Source organism: Pyrgilauda ruficollis, unplaced genomic scaffold, assembly GCF_017590135.1.
Source record: "Pyrgilauda ruficollis isolate IOZ18807 unplaced genomic scaffold, ASM1759013v1 scaffold6, whole genome shotgun sequence".
In the NCBI taxonomy this organism is placed as follows: domain Eukaryota; kingdom Metazoa; phylum Chordata; class Aves; order Passeriformes; family Passeridae; genus Pyrgilauda; species Pyrgilauda ruficollis.
In genome coordinates, this window is record NW_024527710.1 from 6,397,830 (window position 1) to 6,420,168 (window position 22,339).

A 22,339-nucleotide genomic window follows, 5' to 3' on the forward strand; every position below is an offset into this window, starting at 1 on the left:
ATAAATGAACTTTGGTTAGAAGTGCTGTGATCACTAAACTCCTCCCTTCCTGGGCCCACAAAAGCTTATCCTACCTTCCTAAGAAGTCTCTTACACTGATACAGCTGCTATTTGCAAATCTAATGATTTCAGTCATTCTGTAAATTTAGATAAGGAGCTCTGGAACAAGTAAGGAAATAAAATTTAGATTTGGTAACTGGAGTTTAGCAGGCATCAAAAAAAGAGACTTGGAAAAATAACAGGATAGGCTTTGTGGGACAGGGAAGAAAGAGAGTAAACAATCAAAATGGCTATTGAAGCACAATGTGATTTGAAACCAATCTTCGAAACTCATTTTAGTAACTGGCAATCTTTTTGATGACTGCTGGTAATGACAGGTGATGCATCTTACAGTTCTGGAATTGGGCAGCGTCATCACTGTACATGCTGCAGTTGACAAACTCTGAAACTTATAGACTTTGAAAAAACAGGAAAGCATCCAGAATCCTGAATTATGACAGACACAGAATTACAGAATTCAAAGGGTAGGCCAATGCAACTGACAAAAACAAGCACTTTAAAATTAAAGTAACTACAAGTTAGAGTACAGGGTAGGCCGCGCTGTGGCACTATACTTCTGAAACTGGAAAAGAAAAGATTCCTGGAGATAGCAATACCCAATCAGTAGAACATATCCACACTGCTCTTCCTAAAACAGCATAAGAAATTATGTTTGAACATTATTTGCATTACATTTTTTCCTCTATGAGCTAGCCTACTGGAACTGGAAAGGTAACTTCTTGTCACTTGACTGACCTCAGGTTTTGGAATCAGATGCACTGCCCTCTTTCTGAGAATTTGGAAATGAAAATAATGCTAAAGCAGAAGTGGTCTTTGTGGAACAAAACTTTGGTTAGATTGGGGTAAGACATCACTCCTCAAAAGTGGCACGAGAAGAACAGTTACAACAAGCCACCAATACTACACACAGGAGGAATGGTACTAGGGATCACTGTTTGCAGTAGGCTTCCAAACCTACAAATGGTACAGGGAAAAAAATCAGCAAGCAACCATTTCACAATGACACAGCAGAAATGAAGAGAAAACAGATGATCTGTGCTTGGCCTTTAACAACAGTGAAGGTTCAGTATGGAAGCAGTACGAAGTAGTTTTCAGTTTGAGAATTCTAAATTTTGCATGAAACAGTATGGACAGTTTTGGCATGGCTTTGCTTATGCCAGAACTCATTTCCTTCCTTTTTCAATATATACTGTCACCACAGTGTTTTTGCATCTCAGACTTGGCCAGTTTCCTGTACCAACAGAAAATACGACTTTGGTTAAGGATTACTGCAGATCAAGAAATTCATGCCTAATAATAACTCAAGGGAATGATCAGTGCACTGCTCAAATTCCATTGCAAGCACAGCTATTTCTCTGTTGAGTTACAGGACGAGGGAGAAGTCACTGCAAAGAATGACCTTACAAGAAAGCAAAACCAGTTAAAAGTGTCGAATCTGCAGAACTTTCATGAACATGCACACATGTCAATAAAAAAAAGCATTAATTATTGCAAGGAAATAAGAAGTATGTCTAAAACTACTGAGCTTTGGCATTATAAAGAATATTGTACAAAACTGCTGAAGTAACCATAACTTCACATTTTTCTGTCTCATCATGATTTCACTATTTACTTTGTTTTCAGTGAAAAACTCTATTTTGCTAGCTGATTCAAGACACAACTGACATTTTGTCTTTCAATTAAAAGCAAACATTTCTTTCTCACTCTTTTCCCCTTTGCTTTTAAAGAACGCAGTGTGAGTACCTTATTAATGAATTATTCACTCTGAATCTGCGTTCATTTATAACGAAGCACAAAATCCTTTTACAATGTCCCCCAACTGGGTCACTTGCCTCTGAATGTCAGTGCTGGGTTTTGCTGTGCACCCAAAGTCACCACAGCAGCAGGTAGCCTTTCAAGTAGATCATGATTAAAATTGAAGTCAATTCCTGCTTTACAAGTCTGTGAGCCAAGCCAATTTGTCAGCAACTGGTTGCGGGCAAAAGTACAAATTTCTATCTGGCCTATTGAATAGCTAATTTGAGTTTGTTTTCTGGAAAAACAGTAGCCTTAAAAGCCAAACACTTAAGAACACAGACAGACACTTGGCCAGCATCACACCATGGCTTCCTTCCACACTTTGTGAAGCTAATTGGAGGCCCTAGTCTGCAAGTGCTTTGCATGCATAATGGGGCCATGGGCCATAAACATATGCTTCTTTTCCATGTAACAGCACTCCAGCTTCAATTGTGAGGGCCAGAGGAAGTGAGCAAGAATAAAAAGATTATACTTACTGTAAGGAACGCATTCATACTGAACTTCTAGATATTTGTATGTTCCAGGACAAGGATCAGGAAACACATCTGACCCAGTAACCACTATACACTGTGTTCGGTTGTTGCACCTGTAATGGGAAAAGAAAGCAAGCTAATTAATTTAAAATTACATTTAATTTGCAAGTTCATACTAAAGGACTACATTCAGTGCTAACTCTCTTCACACTTGGGCAGTTCAATCCATAAGACAACAAAGTTAATTAATACTAATTAGCCAAAGTCCAAAAGAAGACTTCAGGGCAATATTTTAGTTCAGGCTCTATACTTAAAAATTTGGAGATCTATGCTATCTTAACTGCTATCAGAGACAGCTGTATCAAGTACCAAGTTTAGACTGAATTGACACTACTGTTCAATAAAATGGAAACAAAATGCAAAGATGATGATTGAAAAAATGTGCAATTTTGAATAATGTATAATAACAACAATGAGTAATTCCTTCCATCTTTAGAGACATACATCCTGCTGAATGGCTTTACTTCTCAGAGAGATTTTTCTTGTGACTCAAGGAAATTATTTTGGTTAGAAGAGCTATTGTAGTCAAAGAACATTAGCATTTCCATTTTAATTATTTTAGGAGCAATTGGTGGACTCTAAGCTTCCTCTGTTAGGCTACAGGAAGCAGTAAAGAAAATTAATTCAGATGTATTTTTGAGGAGACTGAAACATAACAATTATTTGCTTAACAATGAAAGAAAAGAACTTTATTACAATGCCTCTAATTGTGAGGATCTACTGAACTTAATGTTTTTGAAGAGTAACAATAATAATAATAATAATAATAATAGATTTTAGACTACTATTATTTTTTCCAGAAAAAAAAAAACTAAAACAAAAAACCAAAAAATTAGCTTGGAAGTTAAAACTGAACAGTGAACCTTGAAGAGATAGTCAAAATGTAATACAGGAAAACAGTCATGAGGAAGAGGAAGAAAAAAAAAAAGGAAGGTTAGGGAGTTTGGTGACTAAAAGGGAAAGAGCTTGGCTGATCTTCTCAGGGGTTAGTTTTGTTTGTCAGCAAACTGAATAACAGAAGTCTGAACTTCAGTAATAGACTAGCCTTTGACTCCAGCTGTACATCAACTTCTCTATTGCTCTACTTCTTCCCATACTCCTGAATACCACATAACCCAAGCTAAAATAATCTGCCTTGTATCAGTGGCTTTCCACAGCTGTACAGCACCAACAGCTATTAGAATAATTCATGCTACCTCATAAAAGGTAGAGCAAACATATTCAAAGAACTCTATTATAAATTACTTCCTTTTTTATACAGTAATCAAACTAGGATAGAGCCAGTCAGGACATGCTGTGTGCCTCTCTGCTGAGCAAACTCAGAGACAAAAGCTCTCTGAGTTGATCAGCTAACTCTTTTTATCTTTTTCCTCTTTTTTTAAATGAAAAAAAAAAGAATTTTAAAGTTGCTTATTTCTACCATCATAAGCCTCATCACTGCAGAACTGATTGGAAATAGTCAGGGATTTCTGTATACACACAACCATGGATATGGATAGGTTGTGGGAATTCATCTGCCACCTTTTCCAGAGGGCAAAGCCAGGTCCCCTGCACAGCTCTTGCACAAATAACGCCACCCCACTCCCACCACAAGGGCTCAGCCAGTCGGTGCAGCAGAGCCTGGAACGACTCAGACACACCCAGTGGCTTCAGACCCAGGGTGAAGTGGTGAAATGCGCACCCAGCTTGCTGAGAAAACCACTGTACTCAGTGTGTAAAATGTGAAAATGTGCACACAGCCCCTCCCATGGAGGACAGAGTGCTGCTGCTGTGTGTGTGGTGTAGATGGAGGCTGCAGAAGCAGAAGGCAATGTGGCCCCAAACCTCACAGACCTCTCTGCAATATCCCCAGTACAGGGGTTTTTATATGCCACACCTCAGGTACACTAACCAGCATGAGAAAATTTGGAATGTAGGATTTTGTAATAAATTTCTCTAAATTTACGTTTCTTTAGCAAAAATCTTATTCTGAAGCCAAAGTAATTCCTACAAGACTTCTTCTAGTGCATCTTCAGTATGATGGTTTCCACAGCTTTGAGCTGTATGAAAATTTTATTTTATACTCAAATGAGCAGCAATTAAGACAGAATTATTTATTTGTTACAAAATAAAACTAGTACATGTTGGGAGAAATTGCTTGAGAATGAAGCTAACCAAGGTCATATTTAGCAGTGAGAAAAAGATAGACTAATTTCCCTGTGAAGAGTTGTTTTCTTCAGTTTCCTTTTCTCTCAGTAAAAGATTCATAATGCTGCCATCAGCCAGGAAACTGAGAAGAACTTCATACTAGGTTGATAACACGCCAAAAACTTTTGACAAGTCCTTTATGAAAAATTTCACCTGCTGTGCATATGGTCACCTTTTGCACCCCCTTTGGCTAAACCTAAGACCCCAGTTACAAAACAACGAGTTCTGTCCACTGCTGCAGTATACAGCAGTGCTACCAGGCCCACCAGCACTTCCCCAAGAAGTGGAATTACTTGAATAACTACATGAATAATGTATTTGTGCTTTAAGTTACAGGTTTGCACATTCAAATCACTGATTCTGCTGCACTGGTGGCTGTATTTTATAAAACCTGAGCAATTTACATACACTTCTAAGATTTCAAATTAAAGACACTTGGTTAGGATATCCACAGTTTTAAAAGCTGACATACAGGTAACTGTAATATTTTTTTACCTATTTAGAGGTCATATTTCCATTAGAGTGAGACTTTTAATAAAAACCAACAGCAATTATAGCAGCTGTCAATCCTAATTCATAGGTTACAGAGAAGAGGTGAAGAATAAGTGAATTTTGTAGAGGTAGTTCTGAGACAAGTAATTCAGGGAATTTATACTACTGTGATTTGTTCTCTGAATAAATTAAAGCCTTCTGTCTGCTGCAAAACCAGGGATACTTCTGTTATCTATTGGCCTATACTTCTGCTACTGTCTGCAAAAACCATTTTACAAACTGGTAAGGCTTTCAGCTGAGCTTCCTAAGGACAAGAAGCCTCACATTCTGTAGCACATTAGATAAAAGAGACTCCACTCTCCACAAAATAGCATTAAACAGCAGATTATCCTACGTGACTACAGGTTATCAAAGCTACCTCATCACTGCTACAGCAGAACTTCATAATTTTAAGAAACCTTTACACTTAGAAACACTGTGTTTGAAGAAGAGGATATTCCACTGTTTCAGCCTTAAATCTGGTGACCCATTTAATTTTGTAATGGGCAAGCACCTTTTGTGTCACAGGATTCTCCAAAACAAGGCTATTATAGAAATAAAGTGCCTTGGAAATTGCAAAATTGGCCTAGACATCATTAGGAAAAAAAAATTTAAAAAGTCAAACCTCAAAAACCTGAACTGATTAATAACTTGGAGTCCCTCATTCATTTGGTTTCTCAATTCAAACTCTTTCAGAATTGTTATAATGAAGGTGTGATACAAACCAGCTGTAATTTCTGCAAAGAAGACAAATCACAAATACTCTGGTGTTTCAGTGTTTGTAATCTAGTGTTTAAGTTCTCTGCAGGTTTAAATACCATTTAAGCATTCTGCAATCTACCTAAGTGCATACTTCCCCAGCATATTGTAAAATATGGACATTTTCAGGGGATTATGTAGAATCTTAAAATTCATATGATTGCACACTGAGAAATGTCTTCCCACTCAAGAAGAATTCACAATATTCACAAAGATTTATGACACAATGACTTTGCCATTTACAAGGAAATACAGCAGATCAGCAAAGTCTGTATAACTCAGTAACAGTTAACTTAGGAGAGGCAATGTATGAATTAAAATTGAAATGCTAGTTAGGAAAGGACCAACTGCAGTAATGAAAGAATGATAATTCAGGCTCTTGTGCTAGCAGCAACAACACTTTTGCAAGGGGAAATGCAGGAATTATCACTATTCTCATGAATGCAAGGAGCAATTGTGTACTCTGACACACGTTCCTTCTGTATTTTAGTATGAATGAAGAAAGGTTACATCTTCATAATGCACATGCATCACTTAGAGTAATCTAAAAATCAAATGGAGTGTTTAATTAACAGTTACAGTATAATGTCTGAACTCCTTTCACCTCAGGAAGAAGACTGTGCAAATGAGGAATGGCCCTTCACATTTCAGATGAATACAGAAAGAAAAAGGAAAGTAAAGCAGCTCCAGCAGGGCTGGTATTATCTTCTGCTCATGATGTAGCCCTGTCCCTGCTGCATCCATCCTCTCTGCTAAGCTATAAGGACAGCTGTATTTTCCATGATAATTTGTTTGTATTTCAACTCTAATCTTGACTTGTTCAATTCCCAACAAATTGCTTTTGCTTTTTTTTTTTTATTATTATGATTATTACCTTATGCTTATTATTGCACTTTTTCATGTGCAATGTATGGAGATGAGATTCCATGTGCAATCTATTGTGCGAGGTGTTTTAATCAATAATCTTGTTCTGCTGATTAAGCAGGGGCTTCTGTTTTGGCAAGATAACATTAGTTTCTCCTGTCATGCTCCCAAAGCTATTGGGAATCTTCAGCAGATCATCAGATATGCTACAATAAAGCTTTGGTACATTCTCTTTTCTTTCTTAAATTGCTTCTTCACTGTCCTATCATTCCTCGTCACTGCTGGCACTGCATTATTATTACAGCTCCCCTGAAACTTGCACTAGAGCTATGTCTGCAGGCCATAGGATGCCATTTTCAATTGAAGATTCTGCTTGAAAATATAAATTAAGAAAATTTCATTATCTCCTGCCAAGGGCCATTATTCACCATTGTTCTAAGGAAGATTAAAAATATACAATCTATGGACTTGAACAAATACTCCAGCACTAAAATGAAAACCTCAGTGTATTATGACTGGACCAGAAAGTGAAGCACTGGGATCTGAAAAACAGAATCTGGAAAGACATTAGCACTGCATGGATCAAACCAACTGACTGAGGGAAGAGGTCATCTCTGTGAGCAAGTCACATCTGATACAGAAAGATATAAGCAGACCCTTAACAAGTGGTTCTTGCAGTTTGCAAAAATCAGGTATGTATGAAATAATGTCCACATTGCAATGTATCCTTCAAATGCTTTTGTTTTGCATACACAACTTTGACAAAAATAGTAACATAAACATCATGATATTTTGAAAAGGATATAGATGAATGTATAGCCAGAAAAAACCTATCAAAATAATTTTGGGTTGTCCTAATGTTGTATTTCTGTGAATGCAGTGTTTCCTTAAGTAGGGTGAAATGCAAACACAGTCACATGTAATTTACTATTAAAAAAAAAAAAAAAGATACACTGTAATTCACATTTAGTATGCAAAATTAATTTTTAGTAACATAGTTGATACATTAAAAAAAACTATCTTGGTATGTTTTGAAACTTTCAAGCCAGTTCTGATGATATTTCTCTTTCAGCATATTGATTAAACACTTAAAAGCCAGCACGATGGCATGTTCCTGCATATCGCCTGCAGCAACCTGCTTAAACACCACTCGAGGCACGTAAACTCCGAGCTGCAGCACCACATACTCCATATGGTCTTCTTGTTCCTTATTCACCCTGGGTGAGCTGCAGTCTGAGTGAAAAGATATGGGAATATGGGATGAATGCACTTCATGTGATGACTTACACTGAAAAATCCCTGAACTTCATTACCCAAAGTAAGTAGCTGTCTTTACAGCTGTATTCCTAATGGTCTACAACTGCCATGTGAGATGTGGTTTTGCTTTTTTATGAATATTCACTAAACCTCCACTCCTGTCATTAAATGCAAAGTTACAGATGTATGAAGACATCAAATATTACTTAAATACTATGTTTTATTACAGAACTTACATATAAAATGGAGAACAGAGATTTTATTTTAGGGATGTTTTGATAAAGAAATGCCACAGTACATAAATTTACAGGCATGTATTTAAATTCTGAGTTTCAAATTCACCTCACAAGCCATACATTATTACGTACTGAGACCTGATGAGTTAGCAATTTAAGCCAAACCAAAGCCTGGAAAAAAGACCTGCTGTGAAAATCCAGCCTTCCTATAAAGACTGGATTTGAAGGAGGATTGGCCAGCCATCACTGCTGTTCCTACTACCCTTCCCATGCAGGATGAGTGAGTGCACACATCCTACAGAGCTACACGCCCCTAAAGATAGATCTATAATCCTGGGACTGGCCTGACAACATTGCTTACTAATTTGTAAGATTTTTTAAAATTATTTTCAATTTAGAAGCCCCAAAACTATTATAGGGGAATGAGCATGCAAAAAGGAAATAGCACCTATTTTACTGAGCTCAAAGAGGAAATGGATTTAGTGAACTGTGCTTTGCAGTTTTCATTATCTAAAAGACAAAAGGAGATACATGAGCAGGTATGATAGCAGAATTTGGCCATAAGACCTGTGTCTAGATATTGGTGCTATGACTGCTAAAGCAGTGAGGTGTCCTACAGCCTGGTTTGAAAATTCATGAACCAGCCCTAGGATTTTCTATGCACTTGGCAACATGACCATTACAGTAATAAATCTGTGAGATTTGGATGAAAAATATTTGGGGTGAAGAAAAAAAAATGTTTTTTCCTTCTGTTTTCTTTCAAAATATAATATTGATGATTTGTTGAATCTTCCTAATTACCAAGTAAACACATATAAGGAAGCTAAATAGTGTATAATTAATATTGTAGGAGAAGGTGCCCCATAGCCTTGTTTCAATTTGCCCAATAAAAAATTGCAATAATATTTAATTGTGCTTTCTTTATACAATGTAATCTTGTGGGAGTCTAAGGGTATGCATTAAGCATAAAAACTCCAAATAGACAATAAAACATAGCATAAAATATGCAACTCCCATAGGCCTTTTCTTAGAATTACTCTGTTTGATTCACTGTCAATGAATGTGTATCTGACTTGCATGGCAAAGTAATTTAACTATATATCTTGCTTTCAACCTCTTCTTACAACTTTAACACATTTAGTTATGACCCATTTGCATTTTAGTATTCATGTCTCTAAGTTCAAAGCAGTCACTATTAAAATGAGGAACCTTCTCACTTACATCTAAGCTATCAGAAATAGTTTTTCTTGTTACAGTTCATCCTTGTTCTAATACTTTTCTTACTGGTGTAAATGCTATTTATTATGGGGTTATCATTAACCTGAAACTGGAGCATCAGATAAAACAGGGAGAAGGAAAAAAAAAAAGAAAAAGGAAAAAGAAAGTGGATTTCCAGTGGAATACATAATTCCTGCTTTCTCTTGATATTTTTAGGTACTTTTATAATCCTGCTTTTCTATCTCTACTACTTTCTACCACTTATACCAAAGGCCTACAAAACCAATCAGAGTTTGTGAGGAGATGGCTGTAAATCAAGGACAGTAAAAGTAAGTATCAAAGATGCAATGAGGTGTGCAAAGTAAATAGAAATCTCCTGGTGAGGTCTGCATGGGGGAAACCCAAACCCCTTAACAGTATGAAGCAGATGAGACCTGTTCTTTAGAGAAAATGTTTCTAATGCAACCCCACCTGAGGAATAAGAAATGGAAATACAGTAATTTTCATCATAATAATAATTGCCATATTATTTACATGCATGCATATTTGCAAGCAAGCTGCAGCGTGGGATTACGGGCAGTGCACATCTTAGAACACCAACTAAGCCAAGCAGATCCGCACTGCTGAAAAGTAATAAGTTCAAAAGATCCAATTAAATGTTTCACCATTTAGACAAAATAAATAGCCTGCAGCTATGCTTACTTACTAATGAAAACTTTAGTAGTGCAGCATCGTCGTATCTGAGCAATTTGCACAGATTATTCACACCAAATGAGCACGAGTGCAGAATCATGCCTCGTGTGTTGAGCAGGTTTCAGGGGAGAAACGTGGGGCTTTGAATAAACCCAGAGCTTTACGAGGGGGCATTTATTTCAGAGGCACAGTGCTAGAGCAGAGCTATGGAAAATCCAAGAGAAAATCCTGAAGCACATTGTCTGATCCTTAGGAATAACACTGCAACAGACTTGCAGGAGAAGAGACTACCAGGCAGAGAGTACAGGATAACAGTAAAGTAAAAACCCTTTAGAATTCTTTTTGTGCAGCATAGTTGATCTTTTTTATCCATGGCTTGGCATGCACCATATTCATAACATAGCTAAAAGTTATATAACTTAAGACAGCTTCTGAGTCATTATTAAATGAATAACTTTGAAAATTACAACATTGAAAACATATAGCCTTATTCTTCATGCTAATTTGCACAGATCTGAAACAGATTTTTAACAATCACCCACTTTAATTACTAAAATAAGGTATTTTAGATGACAGGTACGATTTGTTAGCAACTTTTGAAACAGAAGCCTTCATACACTTTCAATGCTCACACTTCCATCAGACCTCCAGGTCTGTGCAATACAAATTCAGCTTGGTTTGCTATGGGTCTCCTGAGTTTAAAACATCTTTTCTGCATACAGAAATGCATATTCAACAAAAAAACTATTTTGCCTCTAACAGGAAATTAAGATTTAGTCATTTACAGAACTGGCCACTGGGTCAACCAGATTCCATAGAGTCCTTTGGTATCCCTGTGCAACAGGCAGGCTGAGGACAACTTCACATGGGGCATGCAGTGGGCGCAACCCTAACTCAACTTTAACACATGCATTCACTTTGAATAATTAAAAATATTATAGCCTGTATCAATTAGGAGAAATTATTTACAAAAATGTTCACCTATTGCAGTCAGCATATGGAAAAATAATCATATTTTTAACAAGGGAAATGGGAAATCGCTATGGGATGCCCTACTTAGATTAAATTAGCAAGATCTTGTTATCAGACCATAGAAAAGATACACCATAATAAGACATGACCTTGCAGAACCTTGGAGCCAATCCGTGATTTTTCCCCTATAACCCTTCCTAATTATCTGCAAAGTTACAGACCCTTTTGTGGCAGGCTATTTTTCTGTGAATAGTGAGGGGTTTTGGGCTTTTAAATATTTAATTAGTCTTCTGAAATGAGAATTGTTGCACATGCCAACTGCTTCGATTTTCAAACTGTGTTCGTCCTAATTATGTTCAGATTTAGATTGGTCATCCCAAACCTCTCACTCTTGTAATTATTTACTCCTTAAAGATCATTCAGCAGAGAAATATTTTTCACCCTTATGGCTCTTTCTTTCCACAAATGGCTTTTCTGGTCCGTTAATTACCCACTCAGAGGATTAGAGTTTGTAATAATGCAAGAGATCCTGCATGTAAGATGAGTTTTACAGGGTGAAAAAGAATAATTTGTTTTTTGTAAACTTGCCTTGGGGAATATCCCCTTTTTGGGTTGTCATTTTCATCAACAGAGGCCATGTGCCCACTGCTGCACATCCACCAACTCCATCGGGCTGCAGAGTGACTCATTTATACAGCTCAACAGAACTCAGAGCAAAATGCTGAGCAAGAGGCAAAAGACAATTTGGTTATTTTAAGAGATTTATAAAAGTGCAATCTGCTAGCAAGAAGATACAGTGTTTTTTCTCATAATTTTTACTACAGATTTCATGGCCTTAAAGTTACACGTATTTAACTGATAACTAATAATAAAATTACAACTTTTCTCATTTCATCGGCTGATTTTTTCCAGAAGTGTTGTCCCTTGGTAGATCTTTAATCAACTCTGTAACAGTGGTGTCACTTCCTATTAAAATGTGTCTGAGAGTCCTCACTACAAGTACTTTCTTTTCTTCTGAGAGGAATGCCTGTCACAAAAGCCCTGTTATTCATTACCCACAGTGATGTCTGGATCTAATTATCATCTGGAAAGCTAGAAGGGCTTCCAGGTATAGGACTTCCCCTGCAAAAGTATGCTGCTCTAACTTGGAAAGCACAATCCCACTTTTTCTATGCAATCTGAAGTTAAGGGATTAAGTTACTGATTTGAACTGTGCACTCTCTGTTTCCTGGAACTTCCAGTTTTGAGCCCAATGAAATTTAGGGGAATGCTTCAGTTTGCTTGTTCCCACATCTGCAAAAATCCTGTCTATTCTGCAGCTGGTTTTTACACAAGGCAAGCAGATTCACCACTGTAAAACATACAACAGAAAATTCACTGGCTTCACTTTGTCAATGCACCGATAATCTTTAATTGTGTCAAAAATATTAATGATCGAATCCTTTTATGAAACTGTCTGCCACTGAAGGAGTCTTGTGAGCCTGCACAATTAAAAACCGCATGTTAGCCATATATAATACTGTGTTACATTTGATGCAAATCCTTTACTATTGAAATAAGCACTGGGCTGACAGCAGGAAGTGGCTGATAAGAAAGCAACAAGGCACTGCTGATAGCATTCATGATAAGTGAGCTCTAACTCATATGTGTTCTGTCTACAGCACATTACCCAAAGTGCTCCTGTTTTAAATGTGACTCCAGGAGGTGTTCTTTTGCTGTAGCTCTGTCAAAAAGGCAGCAAAATTATCCAAGAAAGCTAAATACACAAAGTAAATTATGTTTTTCATACCCACCAGTGATGCTGGCACCAGAATAATATACTGAAAGTAATATCACTGCTGCTACCTCCTAGATGAGAAAACACCTACAGTTTCATGAGTGTAACAGTAGAGTTGAACTCAATGTCTGTAATAAATTCAGTAAACAGGGAAAGATTATGGGTTCAGAACTGTCACGTTATTGCTACACTTACAATTCAGCCTAAAAGAAAGTATTTAATAGACAGAGCACAAACTCTTGAGTTATGGCAAAACAATTTTACAGTGCTGCAAAAATGTGCGTATTAAATATATTTCCAAATTGCTCCTTCATTATATAGACATATATCACAAGAAGCAAGGTATCTGAGAAGCAATGAACAGTAAGGTTTAAGCTCACAGATTACTACTAAGAAAGGAATATAGATGCCTTTGCACCTACAACAGCAAAATACACATCTTGCCAGATGAAACATTGTTCAGGTTGGTGTCACTGAGAAGGAGTAAGAGTTCTTCCTCCAAGATGTTCAAAGTGCATGACTTTGGTCAGAGCAGCTTGCCCAATTAAATTATTTTTCTGCCTCATTTCTTTTCTAATTTTTCTGTTTTACATGTGTATGTCTGTATGTGTAGTAGAACAATTTGAAATTCCAAGGTTCCTATAGTTACTGTACTACCGGGTAAACCTGGAAAAAATGGCTTTCAGTAGTAAATTTGTAGTAAAGCTTCTGTACTGTAAGTGTATTGTAAATCAGGTTGGACATGGAAAAGAATTCCTCATGGTAAGAACCTTTCCTTCCCATTGATATGTCTACAGTAGGCTAAAAATATCCTGAATATTGAGTATTTGCTCTATGTAACACTCTTAAGACTGCATTAACTTCATTGCAGTAACTTGTTTTATAGGCTCAGTTCATCATGACCTATAAAATGTTAAGCTGAAGTGCTTTAAATATCTGCTAACACCATGTGCAAGCCTGGGAGTACAAGGCACTGTGCTGTGAAGCGGCAAAGACAGCGCTCTTCTGAGAAAGTAGCACGCACTCTTATGTCACTGATATAAACAGGGTAAGCCTGCTAAATAATGTATGAAACAGGCAGCCAGTCTTTATATAAAGCAGGAATTCTGGTTGAATTCTTTGTGTGATTTTATTTTACCAGTACGACATTTTTTGTTTAGATTGCTTCCTAAAAACCATAGAAGCTGAGTATCATACTAGACTAAAGGACACACATGCAAACTCCCTTCATTCACAGTTATTACACGAAGGGAAAAAAAATGAAAACTTTCATTTGTGATAGTAGTATTTTTGCTAATTATTGTTCTGCAATATGGAGATGATAAAATGGAAAGAGGGAAATTATCTGTGTCTTTCGGTAATCATGGCTCATTTATTAAGCAATTAAATAGCAATTTTATTATTAGAGAGGAAAAAAAAAAGAAATGCTGTAAAATAGCACCATTGCTTGTATCTTTGATCCTTAAACTCTTCCATTTCAGCAACCTCATTAATGTCAAAATACCACGAATATGGCCATCCCTTTTTAGAATGTATACTCTGGGCACAGGCAGAATCTATGGGATTCAATAAAGAAGACTGTTCTTGTTGAATACAACTAAAAGCTTAATTGAGCCACAAAGGTCAGAAGGTTCTTTTTATTGCAAGTAGGAGATTATTCTGTGGCAGAAAGACATTTACAGAATATGAGATCTGCTAATTTCTCTACTACTCTGTAGATAGTTTTTAATTTTTAAACCCATGTTACTCCTCTATTTCTTTCCTCTGAATTAAACATCTGCACTGTAATAATCTTTAAATTCCATTTCCTTTGTGTTACTAATGAAAACTTTTCACTTTCATGGCTACTGCTGACTTTTAACACTAGAAAGTACTCATAATTTACTTACATATATTTAATTCATATTAATCTGTCCTAATTTATGATCTATACCCTACCCTGCCCATCTTCATGTACCTTTTCCATGTCAGTTCTGTTTACTAAGTGATATTCAACAGATTTCCTATAGTGCAATGAACCTTAACAGGCAGCTTTTAATTGCCTCGCGTAGGAAACCACATCACTATTAATTCCACAGCAAAAGTATAAAATAAAACTATTGCTTCTCAGACTCTAGAGCAATTAGACCTCTCGGCTATTTGGCTAACTCTGCTTCATGATACCCAGTGCAGTTAATTATATTTTTTGATGTTAATAGTCTCTGTCAGTTTCAAGCATAACTCCTCTTTGATGAATATTTAAATTATATTTGAATAAAAAAATAATCTTGGTTACATTTCATATTCAGCAGTCATCACAGCTTAATAAAGGTCTCCTCAGAAAGGGTTGAGATAAATGGCTATATGAACACATGTATAAAGTCCTAAATCAACTTATCAGATAATGTAGCTGTTTTGGCTAAGTATTATAGAGGTTTTATTGGGGTGGGAGGAATTAATAGGCTTCAACTATTACATTATTATTCTATATGAACTAAATTTGGTGCAGCAATATATAAGTAAATTAGAACTTTTTAATAATAAAGTTCTGACTGCAACTGAACCAGGAACTTATATTGGCTAGACTAGAAATATGAAAACCATGTAAAATTCATGCAAACTCATTCAAGACAACACAAAATTCAACTGAAAGGTGCCGAAGGTTAAGCAATGTTGTCTCAGTCAAGTTCTCTAAAAAATTAGCAAATTACTAAGAGAGGCAATTACATACCCAAAACATATAGTATGTGATTAACTGGGCCAAACAGTGTGCACACCTAGTAAAGCCCATTTCAGCAAGCAGAAAAAAACCACAAGAAAATCACAGGCTGAAGCATGTATTTTATATGAAGCTCAAATACACAAGCAACAGCATATAATAGTTAAAATTTTATGTATATATATGTATAGTTAGTTACATTTATTTTCACCCCATGAATAGTAAGGAAACACTGATGAGTGTGTATATATGATCCTGCCAGATAAGAGATACGCTGACTTAAGAAGAATTTGATTGTGGTTTTGCCAATAATAAAGGAAGAAAACTACTTGACTATAAGATATGAAAACACCAAATAGAATATCAAGCTACACCCTAGTAAAATAATGAATCCCGTATTTTTTGAAGCAAACTAAATCTAAATTTTAAATGTAATTAGTTGGTATGAACGATCCTTTTGTTGTTTCCTTTGTAGCCTGTCCAATGTCGCGACTACAGCCACGCGCCCATGTGTTATGTGTTTGCACGTGTGTAGTGAAATTTCTTCTGCAGGAAATTAAAATAGAACACACTGCAAAATGATGATCAAGTACCACTGACAGCTATTTCCCCTCACCTGGCTGCTAAGAACCTTGTAATATGAGGATTTCTATTTAATTTACTAAGTAATGCCATGATAGAACAACCCCATTAACAAATCCCCCTATTTTTAATGAGTAAAACTAGACCTACGACTTTCATATTAAGAATTAATGATAGAGAAAATACACAATGCCAGAAAAGTTCTTCTCAGTCACGGGTATTTCTGTTTCCTGATGTAATAACTCCAAGGACTGCGGTGTGTTTCAGGAACCTTCTAGGCTCTGTGATTATGCCTTGTTCATGAAAACAGACTACACGTATTTCTGCTTTTTTCTTCATATTTGAGTCATAACTAAGTCTTGTGACTAACACATAGAAAGCAAAACAAAAATCAATCTGGCCACAGCTTGTGTGAAAAGCTTAGTTTCACAATAAAGAGCATTTTAAGCTTCTGCTGCATCAAAATAGTCACAGGGTTGACTGCTGTACTAAGATCTATTTCAGATTAACAGAAGTCTTAGTTTTAAAAGGGTGCTTAAGAAAAAAAAATCTAATGTTGATGATGTTGTACGGTAAATGTTTTGTGAAGCAGTTATAAGCAAGCTGGAACAGAAAGCACTGGCATGCCAAAGCAAAAGGTCCTCATTTGTGAGATCAGCATCAGTAAGACAGAACTTCCGATGTGTGCCAATTCCAAGAACGTACCCGATGCACAACAGCCTGTGTACCCTGTCATCAGCACTGGGATTTCTCTGACATGAAAAAGGAAAAACACATGCAGAAAGCAGAGAAAGGCAAACTGTACCTCTTATTTGAAAACACTTTTCACCTGATAGTATCTTTAGCAAAGAGAGACAAACTTCTTCGGCTGCAGAAGGAAAAACAAGGGAAAAAGCAAGGACAGCAGCAGGGGTCAGCAGAGCCTTTGTCTAAGCCTTGCAGACCCCCGAAGTGCAGTGTGCCATTGCCTCAATTACAGGCAGATCCAAATGGCAAAGGACAAAATCCAGCCCATGAAAAAGGCTGTAAGTCATGCCACCAAGAAATGCCAGTCTAAGTATGCTGCAGTTTAAACACTGAATCAACCCTGGGCCCTGGCTGAAGGAGCTGTTTTTGAAAGAGGCTCTGAAATGCTTCTCTTTGGAAATCTTGCACAGGCTGGAATTCAGGTCTGCAGTGACCCACAGCAGCAGCTGCATTCTATCAGCAAAGCACCCTGTGCCAAGTTTCCTTTTGATCACACCTTTTTGCTACAATGAATGAGATTCATCAGTTATAGATTTCACCCAAGCTTGGAGTCCAGTAGAAGATTTGCTTTATCCACGCACATTACGGAACAGACCAAACTTGTTTTCATTTGAAAGGACACTAATATAGTGTGACAGCGCTTTCTCTGCAGACCTGACAAGCAGGAACAGGAAAGAGGGCTTGAGAGATGAGTCTTCTTTGAAATAGAATTCATTTTGTTTTCTTTCAAAAATGTCTCACTCCTTTATATATAGGAGTTTTCAAAATGACCTATTTCTTGGACGTGTGAATAGATGGAAAAGAATGAACACCTCCAGTCTTCCGATCTCCCAGGGGACGCATTAAGAAAAAGTAAATCCTGGGAGAAGGAATGGATGTGTTGCTTCCTTCAGCTTTGCCTTTGGTCACTCAGCAGGGCAGGGGTGCGCCGCTCACGCTGTGAAAACCTTCTGCTGGAGTGCAGCTGTCTCGCAGAGGGATGATGGACATAACAGGTTACGAGCATTGCCATGGGAGAAAAGTCCATGGCAACAAAAACCCAGGCGTGAACTCCTCACTGGTGTCATGAAGGACATGGTAATTGAAGGTACATGTGTTGCTTGTGCTATAGATAGGAAAGGATAGATGCAACAGGAAAAACAAACACTGCTGAAGAGGATTTATTCCTCTTTCAATCCTTTTACTTTTCTGCAGCAATGTTTTAAAAGGGAAGAATATCTAAAAAAAATGACAGTTGCCTAAGTTCATCTATTATACCTGACATATTTTTATGTTTAAGCTTACCTATGGAAAATGAGGTTTGCCTTGTTTGTGCACATTTAGAAAGCAAAATTATACTGATTAAATATGCTTAGTAAAGATGTAAAGTACACAAAAGCCACAGTTATAGTACAAATTGTAGGTGAAAACAGAATTTAAAGGCTATTTCAGTGCAAAACTGATGTAACTGCCTTTTTGTTGCAGATCAAAAATTAGATCCAAAATAAACTGAATATCCCAAGGTGAGACTACTTTTTTTTAAAGCAGATGTTTACATGGTCTGCAAAAGAAGTCTAAACATTTTGAATTTTCTTCTTTTCAGTGTTTACAATACTCTTGGTATCAGATCAGAGAACATACAGTTCCTATTTAAAAATTCAAGGTATTTTAGCCTGTATTACAAGGGAAAAAGTGTTTTCCTTCTGAACTTAATATTAATTTGGCTGTCAAAAGTAAATGTTTGAATTTTTCATCTATGTGAATGATTCCACAGATTCTGAGTGAATAGGCTTCATTTTCTTTAAATACAAAATACTAATTTTCTACTAACCCCAACAATATTAATAACTACAATTACTTAAAAAATAAGGTGTACAGATTGGAACAGACCCACCATTTTTTAAATATGGGCTTTATCAAGATTTAAAATTATATAATTCCAAATTATTATCTGCCACACCGTCCAAGTATATATTTAAATACATAGTCAATTAAAAAAAAATCTAATTGCACTGTCCTGGAATCACAAAGATCATTATCCAGTCATGACAACAAATAACCCAGAACTTCTCCTAAACAAAAAATTTAGGACTAGGAAAAATGATTCCTACTAAACAACCCCTAATTGTAATTCAAAAGGAATAGTCCCAGCATGCAAGAATCCATCCTAGCATCTTATTATTCCACTATAAAATTACATACATAAGAGACTTTTGATTTGAAATACATTTTAAGTACATATTTAGAAATATCTATTAAATATCTGTTATTCTTTTACCTATGGTCCGACCATGGGAGACACTGGAGACAGAAAATTAAACACCCAGGCGGTTTGAACAGAACTCACAAGATCCACCTGCAATCTGCTTGCCACAGAAATGGATAATACGAGGTCATAAGTAAATTTTATGCTGTTAATTTTCAAATCTCTGCTGCACCTATAAAAAGCAGTATTAGCCTTATCAACTTCAAAGTTTCATGACAGTTTCTGCTACAGCCACAAAAATGCACTTTATGAGCAAGCAACTAGAGCAATTTCCTCAGGCTGCTTTGCATCTTCTGCTTCCCTGTTCATTTAATTTCTTTTTAAATGAAAAGGAAACAGAGGAGATTTGTCCCTGCTAAAGGACAGCAGAGCACAGAGGAGTTGGACTATTTTAAGATCTAAAACGTGAGTGAAACATGGGTCCTCTGCCACTCACTTATGCTACTTGCTCACCAAATATTCCAGAAATTAGCTTATTGCTGCACTGAACTGCAGCATGTGGTAGAATCTCTCAAACATGATGGTATGCAAACGCTGGGGTTAATTATCAGAGAAGTGTGAAAGAGGAGAAGGATTTTCTAAAGGTCTACTCTCTTTCTTCAAAGCTTTAATTTCAACCGTGCCAGTCTGAAGTTTACATAGAATCTAAATACATCTGAAAGACTTTATTCTGGAATAATTGGGATGCAATTTCAATCAGGGACTAAAAATTTAATAACTACTTTACAGAGGTAAAAGCAAAGCAATGAAGTCATTAGTGTTCTAGTCAGGCTTCCTAGGAACGCATTAAGTTAAAAATCTTTTGAGAACTGCTGAAAAGAAAGAATAGGGTGAGGTAGAAAAGATTAAGTAGCAGCTCATTCTGAGAAAGAGGAGCTGATGCATCAGTGGACACTGGCAAGGTCCGTGTGCTACTATCTCAAATTCTCTGGAAAGGGAGCAGAGCACATGATTACACGGCTTTGTGTTAAACTGGAAACCTCATCTTATTTTTCAATCTTCAGATTTCACAGTATTGATCTCATTAAGCTAGTGTTTTCACCTCGTAATTGCAGAAAATGTAGTTGCTGTGCAAAAGCTGTGGATTAATGTTGCAAATGAATAATGAGCACTTAATAATTGCTGCAGAACCACATTTAACTGTATCTCTAAACCGAATTGAGTGCCCAAATGCAGTGGTAACACAGTTGACTGAAGTGATAAAAACAGGTCCTTAAAAGGAAACACTGCAGGATTTTAAGTAGAAATATAGAAACTATTGCTGTTTATTTCTAAAGGTAGACAAGATTTCACTGTCATCAAAAGCTCCAACCAATTAAATAAAAAGGACAACCAATGAACCTGATAGTCCTTCAGGTTAGATTTTTCTATGCAATTGCTGCCATCAAAATACAGCTGATGTGTTACTTTTATATATCAGATCAAGGACATGTGCTGAGTACCAAACAACAATTTGCCTGAGACAACAGAAAATTTCAATCACCAATGCAGTTATAAATAAATGAGATATAAGAACTTTTAATATTTTATAAGAAGTTTGCAACATTCTTCTATGCTTGCAATATAGCACATTCCAAAACTGAGCAATTTTGGAAAAAGTTAAGCAAGACAAGAGACATCTTTTCTACTTAATGACAGGATCTAAGCATTAAAACTCTGAAAGCAAACTTCCAAATTGCTATAAATGTCAGACAAAAATAGAAAGCAAAGTGTCAAATGATCTTTGCCATTTGTTCAGACAAAAAAAAAAAAAAAAGAGAAAAAAACCTAAAAACTCTTTGAGCATAGATAATCTGAACCAATGTCCTACATGTGATCACAATTTTATTTTAATGTTGAACAAAGCATAAGAGTAGAAGATGGGGGAAGTTCAAAAATACACTTTGCTATTGTATTTTTACAGCTGATTAACTGAAAGGGAAAGATTGAAATTTCAGCTTTTCAGTAACAGTCTGATGTCACTTCAGCAAGATTGTGCCTCTATATTTGTCTCTGACTACCCTAATCTGTATATTTGCAGTGAACATAAGGAAGACTTTGATCAAAACACAACATGCATTTTACACAACAAGGAAGTCTACAGAGCGGCACTACATTTACAAAAGCAATTGAAGGTGGTTTCAAAGGGAGTTGACAGATTAGAGGATGATGACACTGCTGCTGCAGTCTCGATGGAAATCTGGCTTGATCTAATTAACAACTACCAGGTCGAACCACAAGAAGATAATTCAAACATGATTTAAAGAAGTTATATTACCTTTTTAACAGTGTAGCGATGGAGCCTTTCCCTTACTGATCACAAAACAAGCCACAGGTTCAACACAAGAACAAGAAATAAAAGACCTGATATCCTCAATTTACCTCCAGCATCTGAAATTGAAGTCTGAGATCCAGCCCAAATATTTGACTACAGAAGTAAAAAACATCTGCATATTCGTATAAAAATTATAAAAAATTGAAAGAGTCCCACTCATGACAACTTAAGTGAATCAGTAAATCAAAATGGAAGGCTAAGTGTTACCATGTTCAAATGGAACAGAGGAAATGGAGCACAGAAGGCAGGACAACTTGCATATTTCATTTGACACATCTGTGTACAGGCACCAGAAAGCTTCCAGGTTATGCCCATCCCCCTTTTTGTTCAGATTCCTCACCCTAGGAAAAAGGCACTGGGAGGAAAACTTCCAACCAATCCTGAACTCATTCAGGCTTTTAGTTTAAGCCAGTAGCAATGCCAGTGACTTATTTGTGCTGACATTTCCACAACTGTCAGTAGTAGGTGACTGCTGTCCACACACAGCCTTTAGAGCAGGACTTTCTGTGAATCTGAGCTCTCATGCACCTTTTGTAATAAAAATACTTTTATTGGCAGTTAGGGACATGATTTAGAGGTGGAATTGGCAGCACAAGGCTAATGGTTGGTTTCAATGAACTTAAAAGTATTTTTCAACCTAAATGACTTTACGATTCTTGGTTGGTCCTTCTGTCTGCTCTGAATGTCAAGCGCTGTCTTGTACTTATATGCACATGTATGCTCGTACACACATGTAAAATGACATATAATCCTCCTGGCATGCAATCATTCTGACATTTTCCATTGGAGGGAACAACTATTAAGAACTATGGCAGGGATTTACTGCATTTACTGAAAAATACAGCAGCCATTTGGAAAAATTCTCAGGG

General features: G+C 36.5%; 1 protein-coding gene across 4 annotated transcripts in view; it reads right to left on the bottom strand.

Annotated features, from left to right (window-relative positions):
- The window catches only part of ADGRL2 (adhesion G protein-coupled receptor L2), a 155,441-nt gene that overhangs the window by 48,755 nt on the left and 84,347 nt on the right, over positions 1-22,339 (bottom strand). For all 4 annotated transcript variants that reach the window (XM_041483087.1, XM_041483085.1, XM_041483086.1 and 1 more), the window contains exon 4: positions 2,334-2,443. In XM_041483087.1, coding sequence (XP_041339021.1) covers positions 2,334-2,443 — 110 coding nt within the window. The remainder of the gene's footprint in view (positions 1-2,333; positions 2,444-22,339) is intronic.